Source organism: Argopecten irradians, chromosome 5 (genome assembly GCF_041381155.1).
Source record: "Argopecten irradians isolate NY chromosome 5, Ai_NY, whole genome shotgun sequence".
NCBI lineage: Eukaryota > Metazoa > Mollusca > Bivalvia > Pectinida > Pectinidae > Argopecten > Argopecten irradians.
The window spans coordinates 33,531,469-33,556,808 of record NC_091138.1 but is presented as its reverse complement, the minus strand read 5'-3'; the positions used below and the strand labels follow the sequence as shown (position 1 = coordinate 33,556,808).

Genomic DNA, 25,340 nt, shown 5'->3' with positions numbered 1-25,340 from the left:
TGTCAAATCTTAATATTATATAACATGGTGTAGTAGAAGATAATGTAAGAATATGTATATGTGCTAATTATATGATACACTGTTGGATTTTCCATTAATTCTCATAATGAATATCTGGATAAGGAATGTCTCGTTTGAACCACATTAATTCATAGTCATAGAGGTGCAACATCAGGAAACACTGACTAAGAATATTGTAAATTCTTCTGAATAAATCCTTTTATAAATCCTTTAATATCCATTGTTTTGATTGTTCTAATTAACTATTCATTGTAAAAAGGAATTAAGTTAAATAAAACGAAAAATGAATGATAATCAACTAGCAACTTCAAATAGATAAAAAAGACACACACACAAACAAAAAAAAAAAAAAAATTGTCATTCTTGGGCGAATTTTGGTTCCATTAAAAATCATCGCATATATATAGACCTCTTGAAAATAAAAAAAAATGTTGGACATATCCTAATAAGAAAAATCAGTAAATAATTTGAAATTAGGGTACTAACTATTTATCACGTTGAATTTAAATAAGACGTCCAACTTAAAATAATTTTGCTTTTCAATTCGTAATTGCGGTACGAATCGACAGTGTATCACATTAAGAGCACTTGTCCCAGGTGGACAGTCAGTCGGTTACGGACACGAAGCCCAGGGTTTTAATCCATAGTTATTGCTAGAATAGAAATTAAAACCCCAGAACGGACGCCTCATGCCCTAGATTCTATTCGCCATTGCTGTTATACCGCATATTTACATAAATGTACCTAGAAAAGTCAGTCGTTTGGGAACAAAGTTTCCATTGTCATTCTAATGTGGTTTACGATTGTGTAGAGATGGTTACCTAATTGAAATGGAAGTGACGCATCAGTTTCAAATGAAGTATCTTATCTTATGGTGCGGATATAGTTATATGTAACAGATATATACATGGAAGACTATATTGTGTCATGCATGTTATTTTTGTTTTAATTAGTCATGCATGGAATGACATGCATGGAATGACACACGCACAGGTATTTAATAATAATTTTTATTTTCTATATATGAAAATTAAAGAATGTCGAAACAAGCTTGCTGTAATACGCCGTGCAAGAAGTTTAGAAGAACATATGTTTTTAGAAGAAAAACCTCAATTAAGTTCCCAAATCGTTATGAAAAATAAAATAAAAAAACACAATCGTCGACTGAAACTAAATCTAATTAAAATTCTATGTTGGTTATCTACTCCGTAAATACATGTACGTTTATACAGAGCTTTCGGAGTAGATAATGAACATCGAAGTTTAAATAGATTGACTGAAACTCGGTAATCACACCAAACTCCATACATAAAGTCCTTTAGGGAATCTGCCATCTTCACGCCTACCGAATAAATGAATGAACATCATAATCGGTACTCCATGTTTATTTCCTCCAGAGTTTTAGAACTCTCATTTCACATTATCTTGGTCAGTATCCCATAGAGCCAAACGATCTAAACTACAAATCTAACCACTTCGTTCAGTCAACAACCTTTCGACAATAACAAATTAACAATGGACGATAATCATCATGTAACATAGAAGAAGTAGAATTGTGGTATAGTTTAAAAAATACTTTATGAAAAATTAAACAACAACAAAATGAGAATTGGTGTAACAATGGTTTTTTTTTCGCGAGCAAAAACGTATCTATCCGTTTTACAAGTGAGAGGGACCAATGGCAACCCCTTGGCGTACACACACTTTTTTAATTGCGCTAAACATTATTGATATTTAGCCTAATCGATATAAATTCAATTCCCCTATGTGCTAGAAAAAGGAGACTTCATGGAGATTATAGCAACAGAGAAGTCATCAGAGGTCAAACTTTAATCCACTAAAGAGCGGATCATCAGCATGAATTGAGTAACGTTGTCATCCGCAACAATATTTGGCTAACATCACAAATTCTTCAGTATAAATCACTGACCCGAGCCGTCCTCGGGTGTCGCCAGGACGACCACTCTACCTTCTGAAGCTAGTGCCGTCGTTGAAATTGCTAAGTGAAGGGGGAACTGATGCAAGGATTAACCAAAGAACTAGTTAGTAAATGACTTTTCTATCAGAACCTGAAGATGCTGTGTTGGAGTGGATGAAACGACGTGCGATGGAGAAGGTATCACTGCTGTTCAAGGAGGCTAACAAGCAAAAAAGATTAGAAAAAGAAATGATGGGAGATGGAAGCTTCCTTGTAACATCTACAAAACAGATGGAGGGGGTTTATACCTGACATGTGAAACTGCACAAGGTATGGATAGACGACAAAGAACATCACAGTCAGTTATCGGCATACTTTGCCGCCATTCTTCAGTGGTAAAGCTAATCACTTGACTAGCATACTTCTCTGACAACTGTGTGGCGCACCCAGCATACTACATAGGCTTATTACTGTCACCTAGAAACCAGGTTCCATGTTATTCTGAAGTTGGTTTGTCCTTTAGTAAATCTTGGAGGAAGCCAGAAGACTGAGTTGAATATGCTTGTGAAGTTTTGAAATGCAAGCGAATCTTCCCAGGCGCAGTCTTCTACAAAGTTTGTGTTCTTCTCTGCCTCTGGAACAAGGATGGCATGACCTGGCCGAATTCATTGAAATGTTGCTGGATGGCAATAACTCTTGGGATCCATAACAACATTCCCCCCACAAACTGGACATGGCAAAAAGGTATGTCGATACCTGACATACCTATTAGTTTTAGTTTAAATTATGTGGGTTTACGCGAATTTGTTCGCAAATCCAATGCAAAACAGACGTAATACTTGAATGCGTTGCTCAGTATACATTCGTTTCAAACTACTTTGGTTTGTGATGTGAAGTAGACGTGATAAATACACTTAGTATATATTCATCTTACTGTTTCAGTTTGATAAGACGCAATACTTTGTCAGTTGCGGATATAGGCGAATAATAGCGGATATACAGCGCATAGAATGGATATGTATTGAGTAACTAAGGCGGATGTTTTTCGCCAATAAAATGTTTTGCAGCTCTCAAAAATTTGCTGATAATTGCGGTCGCGTTGACCGACAGAAGTACGGTTCACGAATGTTGAGGACGTTTAGCAAATATCAGCCAATTATGTGCGTTATACATTCGCAAATCTTCCTGTGGGACCGGGTCTGAACAGGAAAATAGCACCTAGTTACGACATAGAAAGAAAAAAACGGACTTCCACGTGGTGGTGAATTTGCGAATCTGCACATAGTGTCCCAGGTTCCCCCAAGGACAGTGTAAGGAACCTTTTGTCATATTGATTAACACTACCATCGTTTTTCTTAAGTGCAGGTCACGTTCTCAACTTTTTGTAAGTGGTTTCCGACGTTTGTACTGTCAACCTTTACCACAAGAAACGTGCTGAACAGGCGCCATACTTTCTGCACACAGGTATCAGCATCCTCGATACTCCAGGGGTTTCGATCACATATGATCTCTGCAACCCTGGACTCATCCTCGATATTCCAGGGGTTCCGATCACTTACGATCTCTACACCCCTGGACTATCTCATAGTAAAACTGGAGGCAACAGAATAGAACAGGTAATTTAGTCCTGTAATGTACATCAAAAGAGCCGTATAACGGTACACTGTGGTTGACTCTGTGGCTTTGATGTTAGGCGTCGCTCTCTCTGTAATCTTCAAATGAAATATTTGCTAGCCTGTGATTGGTCAAATGTTTTCCGCTGAGCTGCCTTCAATTTCACTATGAGATAGTCCAGGGGTGTAGAGATCGTAAGTGATCGAAAGTCCTGGAGTATCGAGGATGCCCTGGACTATCTCATAGTAAAACTGGAGGCAACAGAACAGGTAATTTAGTCCTATGATGCACCAAAAGAGTCGTATAACGGTACACTGTGATTGACTTGTGGCTTTGAAGTGGGCATCGCCCTCTCTGTAGTCTTCAAAGACAATTTATGCAGGCCTGTGATTGGTTCAGGTTTGTTCCTCTAAGCTGCCTCCAGTTTTTCAATGAGATAGTCCAGGGATGTAGAGATCGTAAGTGATCGGAACCCCTGGCGTATCGAGGATGAGGTATCAGGCGTCACATACATTGTAAATAATACTTCTTGAACGCAGTCTTTTTGTCCAGTCTCCATCGTGGGTTACCACGTTAACCAGTCTACGGAGCGTAGTGGGGTTTAGACACTGTATATGGTATCAGAGGGTGATTGTATCCGGCTATTAGATAAACTTGAAGTGGACATTTTTGTGGTCGCAGACCCTTGTGTCGGTGGGATCTGTCGGCCTTACATTGCCAGAACCCCGTTGTCCATACTGTTGTCTTTATCTGGATTCACACATATTATTCGTTTACATTTGACCAATTCATTCGAAAAAAGGACGTTTGCTATCATCTCTAGATTCGTTTTATTACTAGTTAAATTATCAGCTTACAACTCGTCTGTGCCGAGATCATCTCGTCTGCCTTTTGTCTTTCATCTTTCATCAATATTGTTTTGTCAGCCCTGGTATCTGTTGCTAAGAACAAGGCGCCAAAAACCTGGTCCCTGGTACATATGCTCATATACAGTAGTGGAATACTTGTCGACTATTGCACAGGCTGGCGATTGAGCAATGAACCAGCAAAACATGGTGACGTTGTAGGACACCAAAACTTCTGTTGGGATGCCATAATGATCGAGAGAATGGTACGATAACCAAAACATGAATGATCTGGACGTTAACCTGCGGCAAGATTGGATCGCTATGAAAATCAAACTGACCATATCCCAGGCAATGTAACTGGTTATACGTGAATGTGTTGCAGTTTGCACCGACTGAGAGAAAGGAAGAAAAAATATCGCTGTATCATACAGCATGGAATCAAATACCTTTAGCAAATTTAACGACTGGCAATAATGCATATGCCTTGGCTTTCAAGTTTCAACAAACAAGAGGCCCAGAGGGCCTGTATCGCTCACCTGGTTTGTAATGCCAAGTAATGTTCTGAATACAGGTTCATTGTTTCTTTTCTGAAGGAATTTTAATATTAACCTCTAAATCCCCTATTGGGCCCCACCCCTCCTGCCCCCAGGGGGTCAGAGCCAAAATTTATACAAGTTCTGTTCCCCTTCCCCCAAGGATGTTTATGGCCAAATTTGGTCACAATCTAAGCAAAACTCTAGGACAAGTAGCGATTTATAGGATTTACCTCTATTTCCCCTATTGGGCCTCACCCCTCCTGCCCCCGGGGGGCAAGAGCCAAAATTTATACAAGTTCTGTTCCCCTTCCAAAAAGGATTTTTGTGGCCAAATTTGGTTACATTCCATGCAGAACTCTATGACTAGTAGCGATTTAAAGGATTTACCTCTATTTCCCCTATTGGGCCCCGCCCCTCCTGCCCCCGGGGGACCAGAGCCAAAATTTATACAAGTTCTGTTCCCCTTCCCCCAAGGATGTTTGTGGCCAAATTTGGTTACAATTCATGTAGAACTCTATGACTAGTAGCGATTTATAGGATTTACCTCTATTTCCCCTATAGGGGCCCACCCCTCCTGCCCCCGGGGGGTCAGAGCCAAAATTTATACAAGTTCTGTTCCCCTTCCCCCAAGGATGTTTGTGGCCAAATTTGGTTACATTCCATTCAGAACTCTATGACAAGTAGCGATTTAAAGGATTTACCTCTATTTCCCCTATTGGGCCCCGCCCCTCCTGCCCCCGGGGGACAAGAGCCAAAATTTATACAAGTTCTGTTCCCCTTCCCCCAAGGATGTTTGTGGCCAAATTTGGTTACAATTCATGTACAACTCTATGACTAGTAGCGATTTAAAAGATTTACCTCTATTTCCCCTATTGGGCCCCGCCCCTCCTGCCCCCGGGGAACCAGAGCCAAAATTTATACAAGTTCTGTTCCCCCTCCCCCAAGGATGTTTGTGGCTAATTTTGGTTACAATTCATGCAGAACTCTAGGACAAGTAGTGTTTTAAAGGATTTACCTCTATTTCCCCTATTGGGCCCCGCCCCTCATGCCCCCGGGGGGTCAGAGCCAAAATTTATACAAGTTCTGTTCCCCCTCCCCCAAGGATGCTTGTGGCCAAATTTGGTTACAATCCATGCAGAACTCTATGACGAGTAGCGATTTAAAGGAAATGTTGACGGACAGACGGACGACGGACGGACGACGGACGACGGACGCCGCGCCATGACATAAGCTCACCGGCCCTTCGGGCCAGGTGAGCTAAAAACTATTGCCCATTGGCATACCTACGGTACGTTCCGCAAGAGTGCAAAAGGGAACCAAACGATGTCATCCAATATACAGGGTAACGTGTGGGAAAGATTATGTCAGGCAGAAAAGTATTAAAGTATCGAGAGTAAACAGGACAATGTGCCACAATGGAAAACTAGCATTGTGGATAAGAGTACAAAAGTCAAGACACAAATCAATTGTTATCAATTTCAAGGAAACAATTAACCTGATAGATACGACCCAGCAGTCGCTTGGCACATTATCCTTCATTTCTGTATTTGTCAATGTTTTTGATAACAGCCGACTGTAAGTGACACAACGGTAATTGCACAGGGAACCCCTGGTCACCTAATTATACCGCTGTGAATCTACACTGCTCTACAAGTTCAGTCATTGTTTTATTGACAGCCAGCTTAAACTCACAATACGTAGTCTTACTGTGAGATTAGACTTCCGTTACTAGTAATGCACCGCCATTTCCAAGAAGTGAACAGTGACCTTTTCCAATCTCAAGCAAGAAAGGCGTCCATGGTGTTTGAGTATGTCTACCAAAAGGATAGATTTTTTTTAGTATAAGTGACTTTGACTTTTGACTTTCATACATTGTAAACAACCTCAAATACCAATAAAGAACGGAATTTAACTAGGGAAGGTGTCCATAAAGTTGAAGTTTGCTCACCCAAAGGGCAATTTAATGAACTAACCTTCAAACCTTGATAATAATTCCTTACAAGCATTATCAACTAAAGATATCCGAGGTCCTTTGCACAAAAAGGTGTCATTGCAGAGTTGTTTTTTTCTTCTTCTGGAAGCTGAGCCATACAACATGTACACGTAGCCTTTATATTGTAGGGGACACACAAATTAAAATACCGTATTCAACTTGATTTATATTTTTACTCTGCATTTCATTTGAGGTCATTGAAATAGAGGCCTAAAAAAACTCCCATTAGGTGGAAAACCGTATTGTTTGTATTGGTTGTTTTCTCTGCAGTAAAAAAAACCCAACAATTTTCTTTGAAAAAGAAAACTGAACACAACAGATAAACACAAAAAAATAATCTTTGTAATGAAATAATTTTATTTCTCTTTTTATTTTCATAAAAAAGGAAAACTGTACAAAGTTTGTAAGACATCCGTCTTAAATTGACATGAACAACTTACGATCAATACCTCACATTCTGTTTTTCAGCACTTTCACCATATAATGGAAATATTTCTGATGTTGCGTAAAGCTCATAGCCATGACGAATTCTATTTATCAGAGAATCAAAAAAATATAGTTGGCATGCATATTCTCCAATCTACAGCATGGTATACATATAAGTATGGACTTGAAAGCAGGGTGAGCATGATACGAACCCCAAGGGACTGAGGCAGGCTTATCAGTATATGAGGAAAAATATATTCTAAAATGCGTTGCAAAATGTTAATCTAATTCAACAACTATGGTTGAATTCTCTATTTTCCTGAAACTTTCTACCTTTATTTGTTTACCAAGTATGTTGTAAATATGAAGATTATGATAACTGAAAACTGTGAAAAAATATTTCATAATATACTTATGCAGTAAATCTTAAATAAACACTTTTCTGCTTATTACCAGCTAAATGTGGTCAACCTTATTTCACATTAATATAAGCTATAATAAATTTTGGCATATAATCATTCTTGCCCCTGCTTCATCAACATTCCTCAACTTTAAAGAGTTCGCAAATTAATAAATTTCCCATAGGAAAGTGTTACCTGGTACAGGAGTTTAGGATAAAGTCTTACTAGGTAATTTTCTTAAAATGCGGAACATAAATTGAGCCCTGTTATGTCAAGTTTTATCATACTATCTCTTTATCGATTAAAAATCTTCTGTTCAATATTGTGCCACATTCATCTTCGTTTTCAGGGAGCACATTACTCAAGTTTATACAGCATTACTTACTCTACTGCACAGAACAAATGTGATGGGAACAATAAAACTTACATAATGAAACAACAACGTTCATTAACATTAAAATGTTCTACAATCACCTGCTCACAATCTACTACAGCTCAAATACCAAAACTCTGAAGAAGTTATCTCCCTTCAATCAACAGCAAAAAAAGTTAGTCTACTTAATCAAGTGAATTCAATCCACCTGAATTCTTTTTAAGAAAAAGAGAAACCCAATAAATCAAAGAACACTGACTACTGAACAGAATTTCTTCCTCAAATAAAACTTATTGGTTGTAGCAACACTTATTCTTGAGATTCATAAAGAAAAAGAAATAACATTTTATACTGAATTACAATATAAAAGTGTCGGTACTTAAATGCCATTAAACAAGGAAACTGTTCACAATATCTACTTCCTTATTTGACTTTAACTTAAAATGTTATAGAATCAACAACAACAAAATGATTTCCTCGATACAAAACTGTTGTTTAAACAGCATTAATTGCCATAAGATGATAAAAATTCAATACAAGCTTTCTTATTTGGACAATGGATTAAAATACTGTCAAAGGACCGAAACCTTTCCACCATGGAAAATTCACTTTGGTTTTCTAGAAACATTTAAGTACATGCATCAATGATTAAGGATAAAAAGTTTTAAATACTGAAACCTGTTAAATAACACCTGGCAATCTGAATGGAACACATAAATTAGGTGATGATATTAATTTGGAGAGTAAATTTAAAGGCTCACTACCTTTCTGAAACAAAAATGAAAAGTTTCTTTAAAACAATAATTTTATAGGAAAATATTTATCGGTGGCCTAAGATGTGATAACAACACCAAACAAATGCAAGATTCCTGTGTAATCTATGTTAATAGTGTAGATTTCATTTCGCTTTTTTCTGTCTGGCACAGTGATAGTCAACTAATGAGCGGTAATTAGGAAGACGGTGAGAAACATAATATGACCCTCGTTAAGAAAATTAACATTTCATTGAAGTTGTCCAGGAGGTGATGATAAGTGTTGTATTAACAGTAAGCTAGTAACTTTTGAGACAGTACAAAATTATTAATATTGTTTTAATATTCCCATTTTAAAATTTAGAAGCCGTTTTGGATTGATATATTTCTGTACCTTGATTATAGTATTTCAGTAAATAAACAATCAAGCATGCATCACTTCTTTAAAATATAATGACTTCTGAAGAAATGTTTTGTTTGTTTGTTTGTTTGAGTTTTACGGCCCATCGACAACTAAGGTCATTTAGGGCCAAACTACAAGTCAGGAACTAATATAAAGAAAAAATGTCCAGAGCAGTATTAAGGGTGTTGTCACCAATAAATATATCGCCACATTAACTATGTATTCCATTTAGATTGGTAGCACTTCATTCAAAACTCTTTATATTCTGCTAAATTTCCAAATAAAGAAAATCTTCCACTGAACTTGTATGTGAAAAAAAATCCTTCAACACTAAGTTTGACTAGATTCTTGAAAATACAAGTCATTAATAATTTTTCTTCTTCATTGAGACATTCAAGATGCCAAAACTGACTCCACAACGGGACAAATTCAAATCTCAGAAAAACAAACAAGGGGACATAACTGTCTTACTATCAGCTGTAAATCCATCCATACAAACTTTAACATTTCCAACATAAAACACCTATCTTTTAACATCTAGTTTCTTTCCACAGGTTTCATCGGCTTTTTCTTATTTGGACATATACAATGTATTTTTGAAGAGTCTACATGACAAGTTCTTGACATATTTAGTTATTGAATCCCTGTCAACAATCGTCATAAATGAAATCAAGATATTGTATAGTTAGTATGTTAAAGCAGTTTGATTACAATCAAAAATTCTATTTTTATTTTATTTTTTTTTCTTCAAAATTTGCTAGTTGACCTGTATTGTTAAGCTTTATCAAGGAATTTTTTTTCTATAAAAATAGGTAAAAAAGAGTGGAAAACTTAACATTTGGATGAGACAGTACAAGTTTTCACCCTTTAAAAATTAGACATTTTTGAGATAATCTCCAAGAAAACCTTTCAAACTAATATCTACAACCTTCACTGTAACGTCTTATCCAAAGCCAGATCAAATTACTGTCCCTTTTTTCCAATACATATCACCTACGCTTGGATATTGCTTTCTTTCTGTTTCTGCTTTGTGGTCAGCAATATTGACCCTGGTCTGTTCTGGTCCGCCATCAGGCATCTTCTTGTGTCCTTCTGTGGCTGGACACACCCAATTTGATTACTTATTGTGCCTCTCTGTGGGCAGACACAACTGATTTGGTAACTTTTTGAGCCCTTATTTGGCTGGACACGCCAAATCTGGATCTTCTCACGCCACTCTAGGGCCAAACATACCCAATGTAGTCTGCATGGCAGGAAGTCCATCGGCAAGTTTTTGGTTTCACACTGGCAACTAATGAGCCTACAAAAATAAGCCATTTAAATGTTATTTTACTTTCATTCTGAGTGAGCAATGTACTTTATCAAAGAAAGAGATGTCTATTTTCTCTTTACAAGTGACTTCAGAAATTAAATTAAGTCTAACATTAACATTACCTGAAATGAGGCCCTTTCAATAAGATCGTAATTTTCAAAATTGGAAATGCTATATGAAACTTTACATGCACAAATAAGGCTTATGCAGGAACAATCTCATAAGGAAAATTTCAGGATGTTATATGAATCATCAAGCAATCTAAAGCATTCTTTTATGAAAGATTTATTCAGTAAGCCGCAAAAGCAGAATCATTAGAGGCAAGCATAAGTGCTGTATAAATTTAGTCTAGAAAACGAGGTGTCATTTCTGATTTCTTATTAGTTCTGTATTTATCATGAGTCATAAAAGTTCATGATTACACCGTCACATTTTATACACACGTTAAAGATGCTCCACTGCTGACAAATGGTATTTTTTCACTATCAAAAACAGGAGCAGACAATTTAGCATTTCTCTTCACTTACAAAAGTTACTTACTTCACACCATTACCACCGTTGAAAAAAATGAGCTTTTAATTCTACTTCAAGTTAAAAATATCAAAATAATTAATTGCATCCCAAACAAATTCCATGGCATTATTTCCTATATGGAATGATGTACTGATTGCGCATGCACCAAAGGCAAAATAAATTATATCATATTATTTTTTTGGTAAATTAGAAATACATATACACGATAACACACCAATTATTGTTCAAATGATGAATATCATTTATGCTCTGTCGGCGGTGGAGCATCTTTAAACAAATGTCATGTTTGACAGAAACATGGACGTAAGCAGTTACCAAAGTGTCATGTCTTGGACATGGAAGAATCTGCAGCCTTATATTTCTTCTTCACCTGAAGGCAAAAAGAGCACATTTGTATAATCATCATGCTAGTGATGCTATTACACATTGGTATATAAAAGTACATGTCTTTGTAAACAATTGGGAACTCTTGGTACATTCTCATGTCATGCAAAGATGTCCATTTACTAGCTGCTATGTCAACCACAACTATAAGTAACACCTTAAAATGTTAAGAAAACTTGTAAACCTAAGTATTGGCATGATTCATTTCTATATGGATTTAATTTAGCAATTATAAATTATATTGTTGTCTTAATTCATCAATGCACTACCCAGTAATTTTTTTTTAATTTAATTTTTTTTTTTCGAAATTGATGATCAAAAAATTTTCTGGGGAAATAAAACATATTTTGATAAGTAACATATAACCCTAGTATTTAAAGACAGGGTCCACACTGATATGTCCCGATATTCTAACACTTGCCTACCACATGTTTTCATATAAAATCATTCCACAAATACACATAAGTTACATGGGGAATGGGAGATCTGATGTTTAGTTGGTAGATGGGGAATGGGAGATCTGATGTTTAGTTGGTAGATGGGGAATGGGAGATCTGATGTTTAGTTGGTAGATGGGGAATGGGAGATCTGATGTTTAGTTGGTAGATGGGGAATGGGAGATCTGATGTTTAGTTGGTAATGGGAATGGGAGATCTGATGTTTAGTTGGTACATGGGGAATGGGAGATCTGATGTTTAGTTGGTATGGGGAATGGGAGATCTGATGTTTAGTTGGTACATGGGGAATGGGAGATCTGATGTTTAGTTGGTACATGGGAATGGGAGATCTGATGTTTAGTTGGTAGATGGGATGGGAGATCTGATGTTAGTGGAGTGGGATGGAGATCTGATGTTTAGTTGGTAGATGGGGAATGGGAGATCTGATGTTTAGTTGGTAGATGGGGAATGGGAGATCTGATGTTTAGTTGGTAGATGGGGAATGGGAGATCTGATGTTTAGTTGGTAGATGGGGAATGGGAGATCTGATGTTTAGTTGGTAGATGGGGAATGGGAGATCTGATGTTTAGTTGGTACATGGGGAATGGGAGATCTGATGTTTAGTTGGTACATGGGGAATGGGAGATCTGATGTTTAGTTGGTGAATGGGAGATCTGATGTTTAGTTGGTGAATGGGAGATCTGATGTTTAGTTGGTTGATGGGGAATGGGAGATCTGATGTTTAGTTGGTAGATGGGGAATGGGAGATCTGATGTTTAGTTGGTACAGGGGGAATGGGAGATCTGATGTTTAGTTGGTACATGGGAATGGGAGATCTGATGTTTAGTTGGTATGGGGAATGGGAGATCTGATGTTTAGTTGGTACATGGGGAATGGGAGATTGATGTTTAGTTGGTAATGGGAATGGGAGATCTGATGTTAGTGTATGGAGATCTGATGTTAGTGGTAGATGGGGAATGGGAGATCTGATGTTTAGTTGGTAATGGGAACAGTGGGAATGGGAGATCTGATGTTTAGTTGGTACATGGGGAATGGGAGATCTGATGTTTAGTTGGTAGATGGGGAATGGGAGATCTGATGTTTAGTTGGTACATGGGGAATGGGAGATCTGATGTTTAGTTGGTAGATGGGGAATGGGAGATCTGATGTTTAGTTGGTGAATGGGAGATCTGATGTTTAGTTGGTTGATGGGGAATGGGAGATCTGATGTTTAGTTGGTAGATGGGGGAATGGGAGATCTGATGTTTAGTTGGTAGATGGGAATGGGAGATCTGATGTTTAGTTGGTACATGGGAATGGGAGATCTGATGTTTAGTTGGTAGATGGGAAATGGGAGATCTGATGTTTAGTTGGTACATGGGAATGGAGATCTGATGTTTAGTTGGTATGGGAATGGGAGATCTGATGTTTAGTTGGTACATGGGGAATGGGAGATCTGATGTTTAGTTGGTAGATGGGGAATGGGAGATCTGATGTTTAGTTGGTACATGGGGAATGGGAGATCTGATGTTTAGTTGGTAGATGGGGAATGGGAGATCTGATGTTTAGTTGGTACATGGGGAATGGGAGATCTGATGTTTAGTTGGTAGATGGGGAATGGGAGATCTGATGTTTAGTTGGTAGATGGGGAATGGGAGATCTGATGTTTAGTTGGTATGGGGAATGGGAGATCTGATGTTTAGTTGGTAGATGGGGAATGGGAGATCTGATGTTTAGTTGGTAGATGGGGAATGGGAGATCTGATGTTTAGTTGGTAGATGGGGAATGGGAGATCTGATGTTTAGTTGGTAGATGGGGAATGGGAGATCTGATGTTTAGTTGGTAGATGGGGAATGGGAGATCTGATGTTTAGTTGGTAGGTACAGTGTTTTTCCTGCCTATATATTTAGGGCCAAATGAGGCCCCATTCCCAATTGTATTTCTTGTTATTTTTCCCCAAATCTATGTCTAAATTTCCCAAATCAGTGAGTTGACGCATATTTTGTGTGACGAAACTAAAAAATTCCAGAAATCATATTTTATTATCCATTCTTACACTTGATTCTTAGAGAAGCATAATTGTCTATTTTTACCTTTTCCAGAATTTCCATAAACACTGTTTCAATTTTTCATTTCCCACTTTTATCGCACAAAATTTCCCAATATTCATCAGGTGGCAATTTCCCAAAATACCCAGGAAAAACACTGAGGTATGTTTGGTATAATGTCCTATTAACAGTCAAGGTCATTTAAGGTCGCCAGGAGGTGGAGGAAGCCAGAGTACCAGGAGATCATCCACCCACCTGTGGTCAAATCAAGCATCTGCCCCAGATGGGATTCAAACTTAAAACCCAGAGGTAGGGGGTTGGGGTAATTATTAATGTCAGGGCATCTTAACTACTTAGTAATTACAGTCTCTGTCAAGTACCCAACAAATCAATGAATGGAAATATAACGGTTTAAATCAGAGCGGCTACTGGCACAGTTTTACTTCATAAGTTCTATTAATAACAGATTATTATTCCTGGTATTTTTTTTCTCCATGATGCAAGTAAAACACATGCATTTAATAAAACCGATAATTGGTAATTCATCAAAACACTGCTCATGAAGTAAATTCTCACATTTCATATTCGGACATTGAATAGTCATAGTGCTATTTCAGCATCACGGCACATGTTAATTAAGCCATCAAATCTACGCAAAATGCAATTAACAAGTATATTTTCTGATGTTTACATTTCTTTTGACGCATGAAATTTCAAATATTCTTATCTCAAGTGATCTCATGCCAAAGCTCTTCAATTAACCACCAAAAATCAATGTCCCCATGCAGCGTGCCAAAGCACACAATCAATAATCGCTTTACAGTGTGGGTTAACAAGCATCCCTATCTCCTGACGGTCTACATTTACTTTTCTCATAGCTCTATCTATCATATTCTCTGTATAGTTTGCAGGGATTTCATTTTCTCTATGTATATGCTTTATCTATCTATATAGTTTTTAGAAGGGTTTTATTTTTGCTACATATGCTTATTTTGGATTAAAAGGGTTATATTTTTGTCACATGTGGTTAAATTGAAAGTTTTATTTTTGTCATATGTGCTTAGATTGAAAGGGTTTCAATTTTGTCATATGTACTTCGATTGAAAGGGGTTTCTTTTTGTCATATGTGGCAAGATTGAAAGGGGTTTCTTTTTGTCATATGTGGCAAGATTGAAAGGGTTTCAATTTTGTCATATATACTTAGATTGAAAGGGTTTTGTTTTTTGTCATATGTGGCAAGATTGAAATGGTTTCAATTTTGTCATATGTACTTAGATTGAAAGGGTTTTCTTTTTTTCATATGTACTTAGATTGAAAGGGGTTTCATTTTTGTTATATGTGGCAAGATTGAAAGGGGTTTCTTTTTGTCATATGTGGCAAGATTGAAAGGGTTTAGTTTTGTCATGTGGTAAGATTGAAAGGGTTTTATTTTTTCATATGGTAAGATTGGAAAGGATTTATTTTTGTCATATATGGTAAGATTGGAAGGGTTTCATTTTTGTCATATGTGGTAAGATTGGAAGGGTTTCATTTTTGTCATATGTGGTAAGATTGGAAGGGTTTCATTTTTGTCATATGTGGTAAGATTGAAAGGGTTTCTTTTTGTCATGTGGCAAGATTGAAAGGGGTTTTTTTTTAGTCATATGTGGCAAGATTGAAGAATTTATTTTTGTCATGTGTAAGATTGGAAAGGATTTATTTTTGTCATATGTGGTAAGATTGAAAGGGTTTTTTTTTGTCATGTGGTAAGATTGGAAAGGATTTATTTTTGTCATGTGTGGTAAGATTGGAAGGGTTTCATTTTTGTCATATGTGGTAAGATTGAAAGGGGTTTCTTTTTGTCATATGTGGCAAGATTGAAAGGGGTTTCTTTTAGTCATATGTGGCAAGATTGAAAGGGTTTTATTTTTGTCATGTGGTAAGATTTTTATTTTTGTCATGTGTGGTAAGATTGGAAGGGTTTCATTTTTGTCATGTGGTAAGATTGGAAAGGATTTATTTTTGTCATGTGGTAAGATTGAAAGGGTTTTATTTTTGTCATCTGGTATGATTGAAAGGGGTTTCTTTTTGTCATGTGGTAAAATTGGAAAGGGTTCATATTTGTCATATGTGGTAAGACTGGGAGGGTTTTATTTTTGTCATGTGTTGAAATGTAAGGGTTTTATTCTTGCCCCATGTGGTAAAATTGGAAGGGATGTTTTCCACCTCTTAGGATAAAAGAGTTTTACTTTTTCTATACATGTATTTGTTTAACCACTTTTGAGATAATGTAAAGTGCCATAAAGGTATAGATCTGATTATCGCATTTGGTTTGTAACAAAAGACTTATAGCAATTTATCTATTATCAGGTGTTGAGGTAAATTAGAGGAAAGTAGCAAGCTGAAGCATTTATAGATACATGTATTCTAGCTTATGTTTCCTTTTCCTCAATATACATTATTAGTCACACTCTATAGCCTTAATTGATCTGCCAATGAATTTGGATTATACATGTTTCAAAAGCAAGAAAAACGTTTATACTTTTACGAAAAATAATCTAGTTTTCAGGCCAAGCAGGCAACAAGCTCTGTATATTTCTGTATACTAGGTGCTATGTTTCTGTTTATACATAATATACTTGGTGTTACTTACCTTGTGTTTTGGACACCATAGTGAGAAATTCTCTTCCTCTAAACTACACCCTGTTCAAAAAATAAAAAAAAAGTTTTGTAATAAATTAATATAAATCAACTATGTACAGACATTAGGGGACATATGGGGGCATGATTTTTTTTTTTCTGATTTCAAACATCCAATTTAATTACATAAGGAAATACTATTTAACAATAAACTATGCTTACAGTGATATAATTTCCCTGGTTCACCGGAGTTTGGTACATAAAGAGTACTGTAGTATTTTATCTACTAAATAAGCAGTCATACATTTACAGTAAAACCTGTCTATAAAGTATACGTACACCAATGTGACATAGCATGTCCTGTATAGACAAGTGTCCTTTATACAAATGTCAATTATATAGTAAACTGCACCAAATGGGGTTAATGAGTCTGTCCTTTATAGACAGGTGTCCTTAATAGACAGATGTCCTTTATCGACAGGAGTCTTTTCTACAAAGTTGATATTTACAGTGGGTTTGACTGTAACAAGTTGTAAATGGCCAATACCGCTAAGGAACTTACCTGTTTCAATAGCACAGTAAAAGTGGTATTTTTGTGAGCAGCCTTTGTGTAAACACCCCACCATAGCACCAGATTCCTTACATACAGAACACACCTGTCGATGGAAAAACAACATCTCTCAACACAAAGGACATGAACTATTTTCATTCAACATTCAACATTTTTCATTTAAACTTGTAATGATTAGCTATCTATATACTGGGATAAGGGATACTTAGCAGGGTCGTATTGAGAATTAACCTTTCTATAAATCATTTGCGTTTCACAGAAAGTGGGATAAGTGCTTATTGAGGAATTGAATTATCTATATACACTGTTATTCAATTTGCAGCTACTAAATTTCACAATTTCAATTTCAAAACAATTTCGTGAAGAATACATTTGCAAATTTCAAAATTGAATGCTAATTCCTATCAATATTGATGATGTAGAAATTATGTTTAATTCATGTGAGATGAACTTTCGCAAATATATTTGGATTGCAAAAGTGCACACGAAAGAAAGTTGTTTTACAGAATACATGTTTTTAGGAAATTTTATCTCCATTCTGTACAGTAATTATGTGGGAAGTCTAGAGAACAGAAGTGCCTGTCAGTAGGTCTATTTCATTCTCTTCTGTCTACTTACCATAGACGATGCTATCCTTGTAGCCTCCTCTAAGCCGTATACCTTCTGTCCTATAAGTAATACCCCGTCAGCCCAAGCAAGACAATCCTCATGTACCCATACTTCCCTAGGAACCCTCGAGGTACTAGGGTCTGACTTCTTGAACTTTGACCTCTTTGATTTGTCAGCACCATCACAGAGTGTATTGTCGTCTGACGACTTGCGTTTTTTAGACTTAGTCCCACTACTACTAGAATCCTGTTGAGGAGCTTCTTGCACCTTTGGCAATGGCAGATTGCCTTCAGTGTAATACGGCCCAAACAAATCTCCAAGAAATTTATAACTACTATGTTTTTTACACAAAGCACAAACCCATGTTGACTCGTCTATCACTGAACTGCCAGGAACCATAACGGACTTCTCCGTCGGCAGCCGTGATATATGTACTGTTGATACAGCCACGGATGCTGAACGTTTCTTATGCTTGCTCGATTTAGAGTCCACTTGTATATCACTTTCTAGCTGGTTAACGACTGAACACTTTGTAGGGGTTTCTACATTTCCTTCCAACCGAATAAAAGGACCAACTGTGCTTTCTCTCTGTGCTGGTGGCTTTTTCTTATGTTTCTTTTTCATTAAGGCTAACGTTCTCTTAAGTTGGATATCCTCAATGTCTTCGTCATTTTGGAATCCTCCCCTAGATTTGGATTTTTCTAATTTCTTAAGTTTTCCCTTACTACTCTTGGATCCCTGGGGCCTCCTACATTTCTTTTTTGTCGTGGAAGGTTTATTTGAAAGCCCGTCAGAATTCTCTTTTTTGACACTACAGCTTGCTTTTTGACTTTCCTTTTTAGCACTTGAGTCTGGTTTACTATCACTAGCTTGATTATTTTCTGTGATTTTTTCGATTTTGATCACTGGGGTATCACGAGGGTTAGACGAGGCTCCAGAGGGGAATGAAGATATTGAGGATACCACGTGTGATGATGAGTGCGAATCAGCGGTAGATTCCTTTTTACAATCAACATTTAATGGTGTAATCTTTTTGTCGGAGTCCTCTGACGATTCCTCACCAGAATCTAACACCACAACCGACTTGACAAGAGGTTTACTTTTTTCTGGAGGGTTTCCACTTGGCTTCCTCGTCCTTTTACTCTTGACCTCTATTTCTCTTTCCTCATCCGAATCAAGAATGTAGTCCCCACCATAGTACATGTCTCCTGCGTACTTTAGAGGCGACATGCGAGGCCTTCTTTTCCTTTTGGATGTTTCAGAACTAGTACTTTCTACATGTGTTGGATTGTTTTTACCACTTTGTCCCTTTTTTGTTTTATTTTTCACTGATATTGCATCAATGTTTTTTTTTACATTTTCTAAATTTGAAACTTCATCATCATCCTCTTCTGAAGCCATATCAACGTAGTCCTCCATTAACTTGCGTGATTTGTCTTTGCGCGCCTTTTTACATATACTTTCCTTTCGTTTATTTACACTATTACCCAGATTTTGTGATATTTTGTCCGTTGATCGAGATTTTAACAAACTGTCTTTGGCCACCACATCCGTGTCATCATTAGATAGATCGATGCACGTCCACGGTTCAGGGTCAGTTTTTGTGTCGTTTACACCGTCAACATAATCTGGTTCCATCTTACAGTCCTCATTGTCCTCATCAGAGCTCTTCTCCGATGATAGAATATCTGGAGTCTGAATCCCGTTCATTAAACTATTTCTTGCCAACTTACTGTACGTTGCTTTTGTATCCTTCCTTACCATTAGTATTCCATCGTCGTTGCTGTCCGAATCACTGTAGTTGTTGTAGTAGGCTGCGTTGTTGGCCAGACGAGCGGGCACTTCTCGCAGCGACATTGTCCGTTCTGGTTGTGTTCTCTTGGAATTTACTTTGTTTTTGGACAGAGTTTCGCTTTTGTCTTTATTCACTGTAACACCATTCTCAGTTGGGGAGATGACATCAGATTTTGAATCCTCGACATCCTCAGCGTTTTGTTCAGGAGTATTTGTGTCACTTTTATCAACATTTTCCTGTTTTATTTCCATTTCAGAAGAAACAACAGGAGAGGTCGGCGCAGATGATGGCTTAGCTGACTCAACACTAGCATTCTCACTTGTATCTAGTTTATCACAGATGCGACCACATTTCTCTACGTTAATGCACAAATCTTCTTCGGTATCGTTAGTTTGGCTGTTTAACTTGTTTTTTGTTAGACTGGGAAGTTTCAATTTGTCCATAATTTGATCATCACCGTTTAGAACACAATCGTCGGAATAGACCAACTTAACATCACAGTTGAGTGATCGAGCTTTGCTAAGGACACTGTTTGGTGAACGTCTATGTTTTAGCAAGTGCTCGCCAATATCCTGATTTTTCATCTCCTCGAGAACTTCATCAGTCAGGGCACTTTTCTGTGAGATACACGGTGATGTAAAATCCGCCTGAATGCTACCATTCACAATCGCCTGCTGACAAGTCACATTTTTTAATTTACTATCAATTTTCATATCTCCTTCTTCTGAACACTCGGGCTTACCTATCATATCAGAATTGTCTATAAGTGGTGGAGGGGAATTATTTCGTTCATCAATAGGATCAGAAGAATGAAAGCTCTCTTTGTCATCATCTTTGGCTGCTGGTTTGTCGTCTTTTGAAGATGTCGCGTCTCCTGAACACAGACCTGCATTATCACACGGTGGAGGTTTAGCTTCGCCAGTTGCCCCAGCAGCAGACTTTTCTTCGTCACAATGTCTGCCGTCAGCACACTGACTGGACTGACTTGACCCCAATGCTGACCCACACCTACTCTCACTTTGGGAACTACCTTGACCTCCTGAACCCTGTGAGTCAGCATTGGCATCCAAGTTTTTTGAGTTGTCACGTGATTGTGGTGAAGGAAGACATGCATCATTAACTACACTTTTGGGGTCAATAACTTGTTTTTCGGGTAGCATGCACAGTTTCTGCAATGACAACAGAGGGTTAGCCCCTCCCGAGGATGAGGCTTGGTCTCTCGGATCCTGGGAGCCGTCGCTTACATACTCCCTTGTTGGGTGAGGGCTTGTGTAGGGATCCTGCTGAGGTGGACTTTGGACTGACGATTTAGACAGTGGAGTGAAAGGTGAGCTGATCTGACTAGCTGGGGGGCTTATAGGGTTTGTTTTGGGAGAATAACAACCAATGTTCTTCTGTTGTGTTGGTGACTGACCCGTATAAGCTGGCATTATATTTTGAGTTGACACAGAAACATGCAGTTGTTGGTTCACTGGCGTAGGAGAACATATGCTCTGTCCAGCATTCATAGGAGACTGCATGGCACATGGTGACTTGAGGCTCCCAATGGGAGATGGGGGAGGTACTGGAGACTTAACACTACCACCTGTACTCCCCGGGTGCTGAGTTGGACTCTGTATGGAACGCGGACTTGAGTTAGGCAGACTTTGGTTGCTGTGATGAGAGGCAGGGCTGTGAATAAAGCCAGGACTAGGACTGATGGGTGAGGTCCTGGAGGGGTGAGAATGATGAGGGGAGGAACTTGGGTACATGAACTGATGCCCCCCTTGTGGCCCCTGAAGCTGCTGCTGCTGTTGCTGTTGTTGTTGGTGAGTTGGACTGCTTCCCTGGCTAGGCATGACATAGTGAGGGGAGTTCGGCACATGGTATGGTGCATGGCGGTTTTTAGACAATGGAACTTGTACTGTCTGATTAGGTTGATAGGCTGCCGTCATTTGAAGGATGGAATTAGCCACATCCTGTGGACTTTGTACCTGTCCCCCACCGTGCATCATATGGGATGGAACATGGCTACCTTGTTGCTGTGGCTGTGCTTGTTGATGATTCTGCTGCTGCTGCTGTTGCTGTTGACGCCCCGAGTGTGACATACTGCCAGACCCGTAGTTACGGCCACCCGTCATAGGTCCGTATCCGCTGGGCATTTGACCATACTGACCAGGGCCATAAGGTCCCTGGCCAACAGACCCAGATCCCTGCATTCCACCATATGACTGGTGTGCCATGTAGTGTTGTGATGACTGGTTGTGTCCCCGGCCATACATGCCATCAGAGTACTGTCCATGCATGCTAGGCACCCTCTGACCTCGGTTGTCATAGTTTCCACTCCCTTGGTTCTGGTAGTTGGCCATGTTCTGTTGCGGTATTGTTGGCTGAAAAATACAAAAGTTAATTTAAATTATTTTTAAATCTTATTTTAGCTAAATATAGCACATTTTCAAACTAATACATTTAGCACTAATTCATGCACAGCGCTAAATTTTGCGAAAGGGAATTTCCAGTATTGAACCACCAAATTGTGTGAATTTTTCCACACTTATATCATAATCTACAGGTTTTCACATTTGCTCTAAAATTTAAAATAAGTATGTGTACAGTATTCAGTATCCTCAGTAAAACATGGGTATAACGAACTTCTGAGGCCAACCAAAATTATTTAGTAATAAGCACAGCTCACTATACAAACATTACAAGCCTTGTTGTGGAACGAAAAGTACTTTGTTATAACCATGAATTCTTTATATGCAAGTTCATTATAAATATATTCTACTATAGATCAATCGAGATATAGGCAGATTGTTTGTGTCTTGCATGCTGCATATCTCTAGTCATTCATAGATATGCTTGTTGTTTTTGGTCAAAACTTAAGTACATCTGGAGTACCTGGAGAAAAACTAACAACGAAAGGTATGTCAGCACCTTGCACATGCTCAGCTACATAATGTGTTGACCTTACAACTTAAAAGAGGAAAAGGTATATGTATAAAATTCACAGGGTTTTCCCCAGCATTTTCTATGAGGATCACGGAGACTATTTTGGCAGTCCAATTGTAAATTCTGGGAGATCTACGGTAGGTCTTTTTATCACAATAAACTAGTACTACAGTATGTTGAGGTATACTTCCTTTCACAACAAAAACCCACTATTTCACTGACATTTTTTCAAATCAAAATGCTCATTGTTTGTTCTTCATTTCATGACCAAGTCCACTGGACAGTCCTCTAAAGTGGAACTACAGTGGCCAAGTGGTTCATATGTGTCTAATTTACCACAAGCCCTCCACCTTTGGATCGTGAGTTCAAATCCCATGTGGGGCAGTGGCTAAGTACTGACCACTGGTTGGTGGTTTTTTCTCCTTGTACTCCAGCTTTTTGCAACATCTAAACCTGGTATAATGTACATCCTTAAACGACCTTGGCTGTTAATAGGACTCTAAACTGATCAAACCAAACCAATCCTCTAAAGCAATTAATTTACATGAATGACACAGAAAACATGTGTTTGATGAAACCCTGTCATATAAAATTAACCCGAACGACACCTTAACCACTCGACCACCATGGCAGTGTAATCAGAAAAGCATTCTGTTCCTCCATTTCATCAGAATTACTCAACAGCATCATTATACAAACAGAAGATGTGTCATCGTTTATGTCAGTCCTGTACAGTGTCGGTGATTCAGACCTGTGATCACACATTCAATACCACAGAGTTCCTACACACAACTGATCTATAGAAAATTTTAATTAAATGACAGTATTATTTCCTGGGATCAATGCAGATTACACACTGATTCCCTTTAGATTTCAAGCAACCTTATGTCATCATCATCATCAAAACTCCAGTGCATTAAAGATTACCTGTCTGCACAGATGATTTTGAATATAAATAGCAAATGTACATATAGCAGTTTATATGATATGCCAGCAACGACTGAAATATTAAACATTTGTGAATCAAACAGGCTGAGTGGATTCAACAATTCACTTTTGACAAATGCAAAATTTCAAAAAAGGCAGCCATGTAGTGATTTTTTTTTTTTTTTAAATGTTTTTGTATAGGACAATCTACATGCCATACAAATTACATAACTATGTATGGATGTCTGGGCTTTGTGTCATTTAAAAGATATGAAAATGAGATAAAACAAGCTTAATAGATTTTTTATGACACCATCAGATTGTTTTGGGTTTTTAAATTTTTTGTGTATATGTAACAGGAGAGGAGAGAATGTAGCAGCCAGACCAAGGTTTAAACTGGATGATCTAGTCATCTAACAATTAAAGATACCTCGTCACTGATGATCTACCCATATCCAGTTTAATATATGCATATATTACGTACACAGATACAAATTTACATCACCCCAATATTGTGTATAGAAAACACAAACATGTACCATGCTCATTTTGGGTTTTTAATCAATGATTTAAAGACATCACAAAAATGCCTCTATTATATGTTACAAAACTCTGGTGACAACCAAACGAATCTTGTTTTATAAGGCATGATGTATATGTATTAATCTTATCATAAACCTGAATCTTGGAGCAATAAATATCTTCTGAATAAACTTCAATTAGCTACCTCAAATGGATGTAGATACTGCCTCGTTAGTGCTCTGATAATACCTTTATATTTTGCACATTGTTAACAAATCTTTTCGTGTAATTCCATATAAATTTAAGAACTTTCTTGCAGTTACATAATGGATCCGGAGAGAATAACGAACAGTGCAGTAAAACACAATTATGAGGAACCTTGGGGATCAACAAATTACTTTGTTATAAGCAAAGTTCATTACACTCATATTATATATATATCTTATTGTAACATTGATGGGAAATAATAATTACTATGTTATAACCATGAATTTGGTGTAATATAAACATACTTTATTGTACTTGTATTACTCTCCTGTGAACACATACATATTATATTGTAACCAAATCATGACGCCTAATTAATTAACCTACTTGCAACCTCTAGGAAATAAATTAAAAAGAATGCTTGTTAGCCTTAAGTTAAAAATAGATGTTTTTACTCATAATTAACCTAAATAATGATTCTAATTACATGTGCTATTTTTTTGATATTCTGGAACATGTGCACATATCTGTCCAATACACATACATTCAGTTGAACAGGTAAAATGAATCCAATGTATAATGTCTGTATATACTGGTGAGCAGTAGCAAAGACTTTAATTTCTACACATCCAGATTACAGGTAATGTTTTTTTTTTATATTAAATGAAGACATGTACAGGTGACCGTGTATAAAACGAGACTTCACCCAGTGTAATTTGATCGTGTTGTCACCTTGTGTCATCAGAGACATTACTGTATAGCAGGCTATGAGCTACAATATAGTTACACTAGCAGAGCAGACCAAAACTGGACTAAAAATAGCTTTTCATTGAACTAGGCTAGGATGAACAAGAGGCCCAATGGCCTTTACTCTCATCCGACAACCTTGGCACCAGCACTAAATATGTTGTTTAAGATGGGCTGGAAATCCCTCTTTGAGCATATATTATAAATATTGATGTCTTACTAAAAATAATAAAATAGAATTGAATCATGTGTAATGAAATTTGTTCATTTGAACAAGTTTTCTTTGGGAAAATGTTTTAGGAAGCCATCTTGTTTTTCCTGATCAGCCTCAAAATCTGTATGGCACAGCTAGGGACCAAGGGTACCCTCCATATGAAGTTTGAACAAAATCCCTTCAGTAGTTCTCAAGAAA

The 25,340-nt window shown here is 37.5% G+C and overlaps 1 protein-coding gene across 3 annotated transcripts in view; it reads right to left on the bottom strand.

The window, feature by feature from the left end:
• Nucleotides 1-7,264: 7,264 nt before the first annotated feature.
• Nucleotides 7,265-25,340, bottom strand: part of LOC138323603 (uncharacterized protein CG5098-like) — a 31,240-nt gene continuing 13,164 nt past the window's right edge. For 2 of the 3 annotated variants that reach the window (XM_069268319.1, XM_069268322.1), the window contains 5 exons: nt 17,809-21,963; nt 17,182-17,275; nt 16,633-16,682; nt 11,447-11,501; nt 7,265-10,585 (listed from right to left, as the gene is read on the bottom strand). In XM_069268319.1, the coding sequence (XP_069124420.1) occupies nt 11,454-11,501; nt 16,633-16,682; nt 17,182-17,275; nt 17,809-21,963 (4,347 nt within the window). In that variant the 3' untranslated portion in view covers nt 7,265-10,585; nt 11,447-11,453. The remainder of the gene's footprint in view (nt 10,586-11,446; nt 11,502-16,632; nt 16,683-17,181; nt 17,276-17,808; nt 21,964-25,340) is intronic. The other variant, XM_069268320.1, reaches the window with a different exon arrangement.